Source organism: Mauremys mutica, chromosome 16, assembly GCF_020497125.1.
Source record: "Mauremys mutica isolate MM-2020 ecotype Southern chromosome 16, ASM2049712v1, whole genome shotgun sequence".
NCBI classification, from domain to species: domain Eukaryota; kingdom Metazoa; phylum Chordata; order Testudines; family Geoemydidae; genus Mauremys; species Mauremys mutica.
In genome coordinates this window covers 20,864,114-20,878,120 of record NC_059087.1, presented here as the reverse complement: position 1 = coordinate 20,878,120, position 14,007 = coordinate 20,864,114, and the positions used below count along the sequence as shown (strand labels likewise).

Below are 14,007 nucleotides of genomic sequence, written 5' to 3'. Positions count from 1 at the left end.
CTGGATGCTAGCATAACACTCAGTGCAGACAAGAGAAAATGATGCCTTTGAAATGTTGCTGCTGTCATAAGTGGCTTGAGTCATGGGTCAGGGTCCGATCACATGAAGTGCTGAGCCCTCACCTCCTACTGACTCGGCCACTCACTGAGCCAGGTGCCACAAATTCCAAAGCTATCTGCACCTCTAGCCCCTTCATGGCCTCTTTGAGGGCACCCTACTCAAGCCTCTAGCCTCTAGCCATCACCTTACTCAAGGTAGGAACCCACCTTTCCCTCCAGACCAGAGATTTAGTCAGCAATTCCTCCTACAATTCACCGAGATAACATACTGTTTCTTGACAGCCAGAGTTTACATGCATACCTGTCACCCCTAGCAGGTGTCACCCCTCTTCAACGTGGAGACCCTGATGGGGTCCAAAGTCCTTCATACCCTTATGTCAGGGTCTGTCCCACACAGCGTAATGAGTTCTTGAATCCAATGAGAGTGACACCTCCCTTATGATAAGGTGGTCACATTAGAGCAGGGGTCGGCAACCTTTCAGAAGTGGTGTGCCGAGTCTTCATTTATTGACTCTGATTTAAGGTTTCACGTGCCAGTAATACATTTTAATGTTTTTAGAAGGTCTCTTTCTATACGTCTATAATATATAACTAAAGTATCGTTGTTTGTAAAGTAAATGAGGTTTTTAAAATGGTTAAGAAGCTTCATTTAAAATTAAATTAAAATGCAGAGCTCCCTGGACCGGTGGCCAGGACCCGGGCAGTGTGAGTGCCACCGGAAATCAGCTCATGTGCCGCCTTCGGCACATGTGCCATAGGTTGCCTACCCCTGCATTAGAGAGTTCTCAGTTCTTTGGTAGCCTTCTTCAATACGCACAAACCAGGAGATGCCATTTTCCCCAGAGGGGTGCTGCCTCTCCAGACTTGTTAACTTGCCTAGGGATTTGCATTAATCCCCCACCTTTAGTTCTTGCAGAAAACTCCTGCACCTCCCGCCCCTCCTCCCCAAGTCTAAACAGATACACACAACCCAAAGTTGATAAAATGGTCTGAGGAGACTATGATTCTATAGCTTCTACAGGTTGAGAGTTCTTGATAGTTCATTCATGCTTATATGACGTTGCCCCCTCTCCCGCCCCAATCGATGCGTCGCCTGTCTTGTTTCCAGAAAGGAATTAATTCCTTCACACCCAGGCAAAACAATACAAAGGGAGAGGGGAACTGAGTCATACCTGTTTCCATAAAGATCTATCAGAAGTTCCCTAGCTCTCCACACAAGGGATCTGGAGAGCTGCAAAACATTTGCCTTTGTTTCTTCAGTATTGATAAGATAATTAAGTGAAATAATTTCCCCATGCTTCCTCTTTTATGGATATAAAGGATATTTCGACCAGCCTGGGCAGTGCTACCCACAAGCATAGGTGCTTGTCTTTCCCTGCAGCCTAATGCCACTTCTCCCCTCTATGTTCTCCTCCTCACCTTCTCTCAGTTTGTTTCTAAAGTCTTGCTGAACAGAGATTACTGCCCAGTGAAGAGGGATTAAGCTACTGCCTGCTTCTCCTTAAGAGATGCCTTGTGGGTTCCAGTCGTAGTCACACTCAAATACGAGTGACAGTCATTATCTGCAACAGACAGGTTTGCAGAGCAGCCAGACTTAGATGTGAGAGAAGGAAAGGAATATCCTACTGGTATGTAAGGCTAAGAATGTTTGACTTCAGAGCTCTTACACTAGGACTGAACTTGCCCTATGATCAGGAGCTTGTGCTCAGGTATCTGGCATAACTCTTCAGACTGAGGATTAGGGGAGAAGGTAAAACCCAGTGCCTCCTGCTCAGTCACTGGGACGGGCTGGTTTTAACTATAGCCTCTAGTATTATCTACCTGTCTTTCACTCTGGCTCTATATCGTGCACTACATATACAAGTTCCAAACAGAAAAGTCCATGCACCTACCTGCCAATGTCCGAACAGATTTCAGTGTCAGCTGCTACAGCAGCATGCAGATAACTTCCAGGAGCACACTTGGGCAGCGCCAGGATTACAATGACAGAAACTGTAATAGCCAGGAGCCCTAGGACCACCAGCACAAGACAGCAGATCTTCCTTGTAGACATGGCTATCCTGACGTTCCCCAGTGCAGCAGAGAGAGAGGATTTCAGTCCTGTTGTTAGTAAAGACTTGCGTCTGGCGGAGACTCCTGTCTTGTCTTGCTCTGGGGCACTGAGAGCTATAGGAGGGAGCTCGCATTAACGGGCTCAGTGACTGCCCCACAGTGGCTTTGAAGGAAACAGTCTGTTAAGTGCCTTGATATGTCTGTTAAGAAATGTGTGTGCAGAACACTCTTACGCACACAAATCTCAGTAAGACTTTTTCCTCTCTTATGAACATAAATTGCTTTTTTTGGCAGAACACTCCAAAGATTGCTTTGAAAGTTGAGATGAAAACTATTAACCCATTTATTCCTGGAGCATTTCTAGCGGAAAATCTTCAACCTTTCACAACACTTCCCTGCTTTCAGAGCCACCTTTTAGCAACACAGCTCTGCCACTACCGCTGTGTGCTAAAAGGCGTGCAGTGTAGCTGCTGTTTGTCGGTGGGACAGAGCTCTCCCGCCAACAAAAAACTTCCACCCCCAATGAGCAGCAGCGGCCTTGTTAGCAGGAGAGCGCTCCTGCTGACAAAGCGCTGTTCACACCAGCGCTTTTCGTCGGTAAAACTTTTGTCATTCGGAGGGAGTGTTTTTTTAACACCCCGAATGACAAAAGTTTTGCCAACAAAGTTCCAGTGTAGACAAGGCCTAATTCTCTGCACGTGCCAGCTGCAAACCTCCAAGCAGAGGTAGATGAGGCAGTATGGACCCTGTATCATGCAATCTCCCCTGGACTACATCTTTGGGCTAAGCCCTGGGATCCTTACTCATACATTGATCCTGCAAACATGTATGTGCTTAACTTCTTCCATGAGTAGTACCCATTGACCACAATGGGACTCTCATGGCAGTAAAGTTAAACATGTAGGTAGATCACTGCCTGAGTTTTTACTCATTCTTTCCTCAGACAAAACTGCCACAGACTTTGATTTTCTCTACACAGAGTGAACTCTCATACTTTCAACCAGAATGGACTTTATTTTAAATTCAGAGATCAAGCAAAAAGAACCAAAGAAAATTACTCTAGAGACAGTATGTGTGTGTCTCCTCTGTAACAGTCTGCACTGAGCTGCTGAACACAAAGTGGCTGCTGGTCTCTACAGACAGCGAAATCCTTGTACATTTAAGAATATAGCTCAAAGGCATAAGATACACAGATATACACACTTCAGTGAGAATTCTGCCTGAGTAAGAACTGTATAAAAATGAAAGACTTCAAGATCTGACCATTTTAAATATAGTGAAATTCACCCATTAAGAATTACTAACACAAAAATAAAAATTTTGTAGGAATCAATTCCCAGGGCCCCAAACCATTTTATTTACCTCTTAATTTTCACTGCAGTCATTAACAGAATTGCTGTCTAATCAAATGGGTATAATAATTTTAAAAATCCTTTATTCATGTATCATTCCTTTTTTTTGAAATTCTGTACCATCCTTCTCCCAAACTTTTCAAGATGTGACAATTTGGAAATTGCTTACCAAACAGAAAACAGACATCTATATGGATAATGAGAATATTAACCACAGTTACATTAGCTAGGGTAAAAAAAATGTTGAGTAATATAAGCCCTCCTGCTTTAAGGGGGCTAAACAACCACTAACTGATGGAACTGGGAAGAAATTTCCCCTATGGGCAGGTTATTCCAAACTTACCTGTTATGGGATGTCTACCACTTTCTTCTAAAGCATCTGGTACTGGGCACTGGTAGAGACAGGATACTGGAAGAGACGGACCAGTGGTCTTACCTGGAATGACAATTCCCATGTTCCTATGGAAGAGTCTTTTGAGACCCCAGCTCTGGAGTACCCTGAAGAGGTTAAGTGCTGGCTCAAAACAGTGCAGGATCCAAGACCATCCAATACTATACTTCTCACAGTAAATTGTCCTTCACATGGGCACTGTAAAGATTAATTAGCTGATGTTTGTGAAGGTCTTTGAGAATGGAAAATGATATATAATTGCCGAGTGTTATTAAAACTGATAAGAATAGAACACCTGGTCTATGAATACATCCTGGTGGCAAATATTTACCATATTTTCCATTGTAGGACAGCATGTAGTTCATTCCTACACCTTGGAGTCTATAATCTCTTTGCTGAGGAGTTCTACTCCTACAATTACCTGAACAAGATGTCACGTCCCTGAGAAAGGACTCATATTGTTAGTGGGTTTGTTTTGTTTTTGAGAAGACACCGAAGGAGGTTATCCATGCACGTGTACTTCAGTGTTGGGATTTTCCAGCAACTGCCTCTACATGGAATGGGTTGTGGGGAAGCTCACAGCTATTCCTGTTCCAACCTCTCCCAAAAGAAGTCACTACAGGGAATGGTGCAGGAGCAACTGGCTAGGAAGGAGCTTACAGACTATAGGGAATTGTGTAAGAATGCTGAATATGGGGAGCTCACAGACCATGCACAGTGGTAGCTGTGTCAATCCCAACCTCTAGGAGGCGCTATAGAGAAGGCGCAGGTTCTGGGGAAGCCAACATCAACTCATACTAGTCACAAAGGCAGCTGGTCTGAGTGTTGGAAGTACTTTCCTTGCTCATTCCAGCAGCAGCTCTTTGAACTAAGAACTCTGGCAAGCTCAGTGTAATTTTAACTGAGATCCAAACATGTCCCTGACATGCTAATCTAGTCTCCATGAAAATTCTTTCTCCCTTAATGAGGCTCTTTTCAAATGGCAGTTTGCCTCTCTCGGAAACCAGCTGTTTTATGAGAAAAGTCATCAGGGCCCCTCAGGGGATTGAAGATAAGAAGGCAACCCTGCTCTGGTGATCCAAAGTGGGAGGGACTCCAGAGGGCAATAGGTAATGTTCTTTAATTATACAAATCACGTAGCATACACACCTTTCATTCAGTAAAAGGAATGAACAGAACCTTAAGGGCCTGAGCTTGCGGGGTGCTGAGTACCCTGCCCTCTCATTAACTACAGTGGAGTTCTGAACAGGAGTAAAGGTCTCCATGTGAAGATTCTTTTGCCAAATCAGGACCTGGGTTAATGGTGGTCTATGAATGGAATAAAGAACAGTGAGGACTTCCACTTTCCTCCATATCCCTATATAACTTTCCATGGACGTACAGAGGTAGCGGTTGCAAATAACAAGTCTCTAAAACATCTTTTAAAATTGCAAGATAGTGATTCAGTGTGCAAGGAAAAAGACCAGGCCCCAGTCCATCCCCATCAAGAACAAATCCACAGGATGGGGGAGGCAGGAGGGGAATATCCAAAAGCAGATCGCCTCACATTTGTCCATCAAGTCGTTGTTGCTACACAGAAAAGGCCTGCCCCAAATCTGGCCGTTCACAGGGTATCTTAAGGAGGCCCCATACCCTTGTACAGTGGCTCTAGTCCCCCATGGCCCCCTTTCCACTCAGAAGGGGGGAGGATCCAGCTGGGGAGGGGCCTCTCCATATGCTGATCTAGGGGGAACAACATAGGGCTAAGATTTTAAACATCAATGTTTTAATAGTACAACCTACCAAAATGTGTGAGGCACCTGAACATTTTGTGATTGATCCCGTATAGGCCTGGAGTTAATACAGCTGCAGAGCCTCACTTGTAGCAGAAGTGTGAAAAGGGGAATACAGGTTAGCAAAAGGAGATAAATGTGAAGTGGAGACAATGGTGGATTTTCACTGGATATTTGCACTATTCGCATGGGCTCAGAAGGATAATACAACACCTGTGAAGGAAAGGGCTGCAGAATATGGTTTCTCTGTAAGAATGGGCAAAGATCTTCATAGGCTGGTAACAAAAGGTAACAAAAGGTAACAAAACAAGCTCCTGTTGTAATCCTTCAAATAAACCCATTCACAACCAATTGCCCTAGTCAATGGGAGCCATCAAGATTCTAATCCACCATTAATGGCCCACACTTTGCATAGTTACAATAGGACCTCAGAGTTATACTTCATAATTCTAGCTTCAGAATCAAGGATGATACATCATACAAATAGGATGAACACACTCAGTAGATTATAAGCTTTGCAATCAGGGGCGGCTCTAGACATTTCACCGCCCCAAGCACGGCAGCATGCCGCAGGGGGGCGCTCTGCCAGTCGCCGGTCCCCTGGCTCCAGTGGACCTCCTGCAGGCGTGCCTGCGGAGCGTCCACTGGTCCTGTGGCTCCACCGAAGCCGCGGGACCAGCGGACCCTCCGCAGGTATGCCACCGAAGGTTGCCTGCCTGCCACCCTCCCGGCAACTGGCAGAGTGCCCCCCGCGGCAGGCCGCCCCAAGCACACGCTTGGCGTGCTGGGGCCTGGAGCCGCCCCTGTTTGCAATTACACATTACAAGAGAACTTTTGCATAAAGCATATTCCAGTTACATTATATTCACATTCATAAGCATATTTTCATAAAACTTATGGAGTGCAATGTCACACACCCCTCAGCAACCCAACTCAATTTAAAAAACATTTTGTTTGCCTGGTCTCGAACCTCTTGCGACACCTCCGCCACAGACACAGAGGCTGTCAGCTCCGCCTGAATCACAGAATGAGAGAGGCACCATGCTCAATAAGAGGGATGAAGACTTAGCAGTTAATTAGATTTTGGTATTTATAGTATTATAGCTTCACCTGGAAAACTGTGTCACTTGGTTAAAGATCAATGCAAATTTGCATGGCCATCCGGCCAAGTAAGCAACGGATTTTGTCTATCAGTTGAACAGGCTTGTTGGATGAAGATAAAAAAATTGGCTAATCTTCAAGAAGAGAAGCATGTTGTTTCCTGCCTAGCCCTCTAATATACATCCCCTCTCATTACACTATGAAGCTACAGAAAAGCCTCAGATCTACTAGGTGAAGGAGGCAGCGCTGGGTTTACAATGGAGCCGGGCCCATGCTCAGAAGGGGCCCTGTCCTGCTCTGCTTGCACTGCGTCCCAAGACCCCACCAGCTCACTGGCTCCCTGCCACCCATCACTTGCTCCTGAGGCCGAGGGATCCTCTCCACCCCCTGGCCCCACTGCCCTGCTCCTCTCTGTCTCCTGGCTGGACCCCTGGGCACCTCCAGCTCCGGGCAGTCTCTGCTTCCCACCGCCTGTGGGGCCCCGCCTGTCTCCCCAGAGCTGAGCTGCCTGGGAGTGGTGCAGAAGCCTGGCTAGTCTCAGCCAATGGGGGCTGGGGTGAGGGTGGAGGGCTTGCCTGGGCCCCTCCAGGCAAGTGCGTCTTGAGAGAGCCTGGCTGGGGCAGGCCCTGGCCTGGCTGATGGTGCCACTCCCGAGGGCCAGAGTGATTCCCAGCCCTGGGACCAGCTCTGGCTGTGCTGCTGGCTCGGTCTGGCAGACACAGTCACCTCCCAGCAGGGCCAATGAGTGTGGCTGCGAGGCAGGGGGTGGGGAGTGGGTTTCGGGGGGTGCTGGGCTGTGAGGTGGTGGGGAAGATCTGTGTGTGTTGGGGCACTAGGGAGTGGGGGGGTTCTGTGGTGGGTGCTGGGCAGTTTAGGTGGGTCTGTGGGCAGGGGGGCACTGGGCAAGGGTGGTGGTGTGCATTTGTGGGAGGGGTTGTGGGAGGTGCTGGGCATAGTGGGTCTGGGGGAGCTCTGGCCATAGGGAATCAGGGGGATGTTCCAGTGTTGGGCAGGGGGTCTGTGTGGCGCGGCATAGGCCTGCCCCTGAGGGGAAAGGACGTGCCGGCAGCACAGGGCCGGGCGGGCCACTGTGCGTCTGGCAACTGCCGGTTTGTAAATAGTGCCACCGGCTGGGTGGAACAGGGCCGCCCCTGCCATGCCATGCCCCATCGCCTCTGGCTGACCCCTCGCTCTGGGGAGTGACATCCCTGCACCATGCTCCATTGCCTCCATGGGGGCCCACAAATATATTTGGCGCCGGGCCCACACAAGGTTAATCCGGCCCTGGAAGGAGGCAGTGATTGGCACGCTGTGCACTTTGTTGTTACTGGAGCAGAATTGCCTCTGAGAACACGCAGGCATGAAGCCACAGCATATCTGTGAACTGGATTGCTGAAAATTACGCAAGGAGAGGCATGCATAGTGAAAACAAAACTGGATGGCTTGGGTTACAATGGAAGAGCAATCACCAGCTCCCAAAGGACTGGGAGGGAAGGTGCTGCTCCCTGGCAGAGGGAAATGGAAATGAAGAAGAACAGAGACAGGCGCCTAACTTTCATTCAGCCTACAAAGCCAGGACGTGTACTTAGCCGTATGCACACGGTCCATGATAAACCCACCTGGCAAGATTCAGCCTCATTTACACCTAAGCAACTCCAGTGATTTCAGTAGGAATGTGTGTGTGTAACCAAGGACAGAATTTGGCCCACCACTTACATAGAAACTTTCCATCCTTTGAGCTCACAGTCCTTTACAGTGAGGAAACTGAGGCACAAAGATACTTGTAATTTGCCCAAAGGTCACATCAGGAGTCAATGGCAGAACCTCAGGGCCTCCTGACTTCGAATCCACTCTAGTACCATATCCATGGAATAACAGCACCTAAGGCTCCAGACAAGTGCCTAATAGATCAGGTGATATAATTCAGTACAAATGACAGTTTACTAAGGGCATGTCTACACTGGCAGAGTTACAGTGCCGGGACTAACAGCGCCGCTCAGAGAACACTGAAGGGAAACCGCTGTTGTGTGTTCACACTGTCAGCTGCCTGCGCAATAGCATGTTCACATTTGCGGCACTTGCAGCGGTATTCGGAACGGTGCACTCGGGGGAGCTATCCCACAGAGTATTTTTTCCTCTTCTGCTGCTAAGAGTTCTGGGAAGACAGAGGGGATCACAGGGCATCCTGGGTCCTGTCCCAATGCTCCGTGGTGCATTGCTTCACATCCCAGCAATCCCTGTGCTTCCGTCTGCATTTGGCACCAGCTTTCAACGGTTTGTGTACTGCGTGCCCTGCCTCTTCGGGCTGCACGAATGGATCTCGAACTGTTGACCAGTATGCTGCTCGCTCTAACACGTCAGGAGTGGCAGTGGAGTTATTCCTTAAACTACAAAGGCAAGAGGAGTGCAACATTGATCTCATCACACAAACTAGCTACAATACGAGATTGCTTGTGGCATTCACAGCCATGCTCACCATTGTGGAACGCCGCTTTTGGGCTTGGGAAACAAGCACTGAGTGGTGGGATCACATCATCATGCACATCTGGGATGACAAGCAGTGGCTGCAGAACTTTCGGATGAGGAAAGCTACATTCATGGGACTGTGTGATAAGCTCGCCCCAGCCCTGTGGCACAAAGACACGAGAATGAGAGCTACCCTGCTGTTGGAGGAGCGTGTGGCAATTGCACTGTGGAAACTGGCTACTCCAAACTGCTACCAATCGGTTGCTAACCAGTTCAGAGTGAGAAAGTTGACCATAGGACTCGTGTTGAAGGAAGTGTTCAGGGCCATTAATCACATTCGGCTCCGAAAGACCATGACTCTTGGAAACGTGCATGACATTGTGGATGACTTTGCGCAAATGAGTTTCCCTAATTGCGGAGGGGTGATAGATGGCACACATATTCCAATTCTGGCACCGGACCACCCAGCCACCGAGTACATTAATCGCAAAGGGTATTTCTCTATGGTTCTCCAGGTGCTTGTGGATCACCATGGGCGTTTCATGGACATTAACACAGGCTGGTCTGGAAAGGTGCATGACACATGCATGTTTTGGAACACTGGCCTGATCAGGAAGCTGCAAGCAGGGACTTTCTTCCTGGACCAGATCACTGTAGGGGAAGTCCAAATGCCCATTGTGATCCTGGGAGACCCCACCTACCCCTTAATGCCGTGGCTTACGAATCCATACACAGGGCACCTTGACCAGGGCTGGCTCTAGACCCCAGCGCGCCAAGCGCGTGCTTGGGGCGGCATGCTGCCGGGAGGGCAGCAGGCGGCTCCGGTGGACCTCCCGCAGGTGTGCCTGCGGAGGGTCCGGTCGTCCGCGGCTCCGGTGGACCTGCCGCAGGCATGGCTGCGGAGGGTCCGCTGGTCCCGCGGCTCGGGTGGAGCATCCGCAGGCACGCCTGCGGGAGGTCCACCCGAGCCGCGGGACCAGCGGACCCTCCGCAGGCACGTCTGCAGGAGGTGCACCGGAGCCGCAGGACTGGTGACCACCAGAGCGCCCCCCGCGGCGTGCCACCCTGCTTGGGGCGCCGCAATTACTAGAGCCGCCCCTGACCTTGACAGCAGCCAGGAGCAGTTCAACAACAGGCTGAGCCAATGCAGAATGACTGCTGAGTGTGCTTTTGGCCATTTAAAGGCCCACTGGTGTTGCCTATATGGGAAGCTGGACCTGGCTGATGACTGTATTCCTATGCTTATAGCCGCATGCTGTACGCTCCATAATACTTGTGAAGGGCAGGGCTGCCCAGAGGATTCAGGGGGCTTGGGGCAAAGCAATTTCGGGGGCCCCTTCCATAAAAAAAAGTTGCAATACTATAGAATACTATGGGGCCCGGGGCAAATTGCCCCACTTCCCCCTCCCCCCCCGGGCAGCCCTGGTGAAGAGAAGTCACTCCAGACTTGACCGCAGAGGCGCAGTGCCTGGAGGCTGAGTTTGAACAGAGACCAGGGCTATTACAGGGGAGCAGCGCAGGGCATAAGGATCAAGGATGCCTTGAGGCAGTTATTTAAAGTTGAAAGCCACTAATATTTGTTGCTATGCTCGGGAGTGCAGTGCTTGTAATGCTAGGAGGTGACTGTGATTGGTGCAGACGATGCACTACGAAGGTTTAACATAACTGACTGTTGCGTTGCAGGGCTCTGTTTGCTTTCAATTAATAGAATAAAGATTGCTTTCAAATCAACACAATTCTTTTATTAAAAAAACAACAACCAGAGGAGAGAGTCAAACAAAAAAAACACATCAGCAGTCAGGGGGATGGAAAGGTCCCAGGAGGAGGTGGGGTCCCAGTACTGGTGCACTGTCTTCACTGGTACTTTACAGCACTGGAACTTGCTGTGCTCAGGGGTGTTTTTTTCACACCCCGAGCAAGAAAGTTGCAGCGCTGTAAAGTGCCAGTGTAGACAAGCCCTCAGTGACAGAACAAGGAGTAATGGCCTCAAGTTGCAATGAGGGAAGTTTAGGTTGGATATTAGGAAAAACTTTTTCACTAGGTGATGAAGCACTGGAAGGGGTTACCTAGGGAGGTGGTGGAATCTCCTTCCTTAGAGGTTTTTAAGGTCAGGCTTGACAAAGCCCTGGCTGGGATGATTTAGTTGGGGATTGGTCCTGCTTTGAGCAGGGGGTTGGACTAGATGACCTCCTGAGGGCCCTTCCAACCCTGATATTCAATGATTCTATCATTCTATGATTCAGTCCACTTGAAATCTAAAAAATTCAGCCTTGTATAAGCAACTTCCTTTGCTCCACTTGCAAACACCTTTGAAATTGTGGATAGTTTTTTAAAGGGATAACAAAGAGGAGGGTGGGATGCTCTGTGCTTTTATCAGATAGCTTGTATCAGGGCATCCCACCCTCTTCTTTGTTATGCCAGCTCCTCTGCTCAGCATTGCAACATTCCAGGGAGCATTTGACAACAGTGATGAGAATCAGAGACAAAAGGCAGCTGAGCTTTCCAGAGGTCTGCAAAGGATTTTAGATTTTCAAGTGTTGTATTTCCCCCAAACCTATTCTTTTGCAGTCCCAAATCTTAAATAGGGGTGGGTGGAGGGACTGACAAAGAGTATCACTGAACAGACAACCAGGTACAGCTGCTCAGAACATAAAGTTAGTTTCAATGGGCCTTTGTCCAATAACCAAAACCCCCACTCTACTGCCTTTAAATAAAGCAACTTACATAAATAATAGTCCTGTAATGACAAGACGACACATGTCAAACTTCAGCAATGCAAATTCTCATGACTTTATATGACAATCTCTCCCCTTCCCTCTTCTTTAGCTTTACACTGTCTAAACTGCATTGTAACAGCCGTAAGGTAGGGCCTCTCTCTTTTTTGTATTTGTCGGCAGAGACCCACGCACATCTACAATGCTGTTTGTTACTATAATAAACAATTACAGTGATAGTCTTGGACAAATGAGACTGCTCTAAATCAAGTTTACTCTCGTTGAAAGATTCTGGGAAAGGTCCCAATCATCATGAAACAAGAAACTAAATTGGATATATTCTTACATTGTTCTTCTCCCCCTTGAGCAAACATATTTCTAACCATGGGACACCAGTTGTTTCTAATATAATTAAGTTACATGAGCTCAAGAAACATGTAAGGACACTTGCAAAAGCGACTAACTGCAGCCTCTACAATTGTGCTCATAGTTTCGTGGGGGAAAGTTTTTGGGGTACTTTCTTTTCACCTAGGTTTTTGAGGGTGCATTTTCTTGCATTTAATGTTTGAATATGCAAAAACATAGCAGTGTGCATATAAACTTCCTTTGCACACAGGTGGGCTGTACTGAATTTTGTGTGCACAGATATGAGGTTTTGTACATGTTAAAAATGAGGTGTGAAAAATGAGTTCCAAGACATTTGTAAAATTGTGATGAAGAATTTTCTGCTCATGTCTCACTTTTGTTTATTGATTCTTAGCCTGTGTGATAAAACGCATGTTCACCATCGGACCAACTATAGACCCTGATACAGGAAAACACCTCTAGTCAGGAAAAGAGTTAAGCATGCTCTTAACTTTAAGCACATGCTTAGGTGCTACTGAAGTCAGTGGGTCTGTTGAGCACATGTTAAGTGTTTTCCCGAATCGGGGTCTTAATGCTGATGTGCCTCCCACCTTCAAAATTAAAGAGATTAGGTTCAGGGAAGCAAGTGATACTGTTCTAGCTGAAGGTAAGAAACCTGGCTATGCTCCATCTGAGAAAACGCTCTTCCTGTATGGTCTTTCAGCATGTAAAAAGAAAAGGAGATGAAATTTACCCATCATGATTTTCTGTTGCTCATCTTGGTATATGTCTTTGAGGGATATGAATAGGAGATAAGTGGAGGTATATGTATGCCTGGTCACAGAACATACAGGGCCCTACACAATTTCTTGTTATTGTCATCAGAAAAAGGAAACTACAGAAACTCTACTTTAAGAGACCTAGGCTCCTGTGTGTAAAATACATTCCTGTGCAGGCAGGCAGCATGGAGCTGATGCACTACTCACATTCTCAAAACAAAGGTTTTGAGTGGTGCACAAGCCTTGTGAAACAACATGGCTGTGTGGTCAGATGTTCGGCTGTGTGTGTGTGTGTTCTCCCTGTGTGCTGCCCCAGCTCTGCGCAGACAGCCGGCACCACAGACCTCAAGCGAACCGCCCAGTGACCACAAGATCTGTTAAGGTACGAAGGCACCTGGCCAGCTTTATTGTCGACAAAGCATGGTAACAGCACCTGGCAGACTCTATGAGGATACTAAGACATGTATGCCCATGAAGATGGACACATCTCAGTGAATGGCAGGACTTTCCATTCCCCCCTCGGCTGGACAAAGACACTCCCTCTGAGATACATCTTTATACCCTGATACAAACAAGTTACGTACTGCCTCTGACACAGTAATTGCCCGCTGACGTGGCTAGTTATTACCCATTGCCTTGTACCTGTTGGTTTGACCAAAACATTTTTATTACATACTGTTATCCTGACCTTATCTTTTAGGAGGAGTCAGTGTGTTCGTTATCCCTGGGGAATGTTTTTGTACCATCCTTGATATCGTGATGTTTTGGTACCACTTGATATCGGGACGCGCACTCTTGCGTAAGTGTTCTGTGCTTAGCACTTCTTAGGAATGTGTATTTCTGCAATATCAGCCCTGTTCTTGCCAGATTCTGTGAGCTTTAAAGTCAGCCTGACTTTTGCTAACTTTGCTGTACATTAGTAAAGCTTGCCCACTACTTTAGCTGAGGCCTCATAGCAGGCCTCTGGTACAAGGGT

At 47.7% G+C, this 14,007-nt stretch overlaps 1 protein-coding gene across 1 annotated transcript in view; it reads right to left on the bottom strand.

Moving 5' to 3' along the window:
• GGT5 (gamma-glutamyltransferase 5) overlaps positions 1 to 2,274 on the bottom strand; it is a 41,288-nt gene extending 39,014 nt beyond the window's left edge. Inside the window, exon 1 of the mRNA XM_044989607.1 lies at positions 1,952 to 2,274. Coding sequence (XP_044845542.1) covers positions 1,952 to 2,112 — 161 coding nt within the window. The 5' untranslated portion in view covers positions 2,113 to 2,274. The remainder of the gene's footprint in view (positions 1 to 1,951) is intronic.
• Positions 2,275 to 14,007: the final 11,733 nt, after the last annotated feature.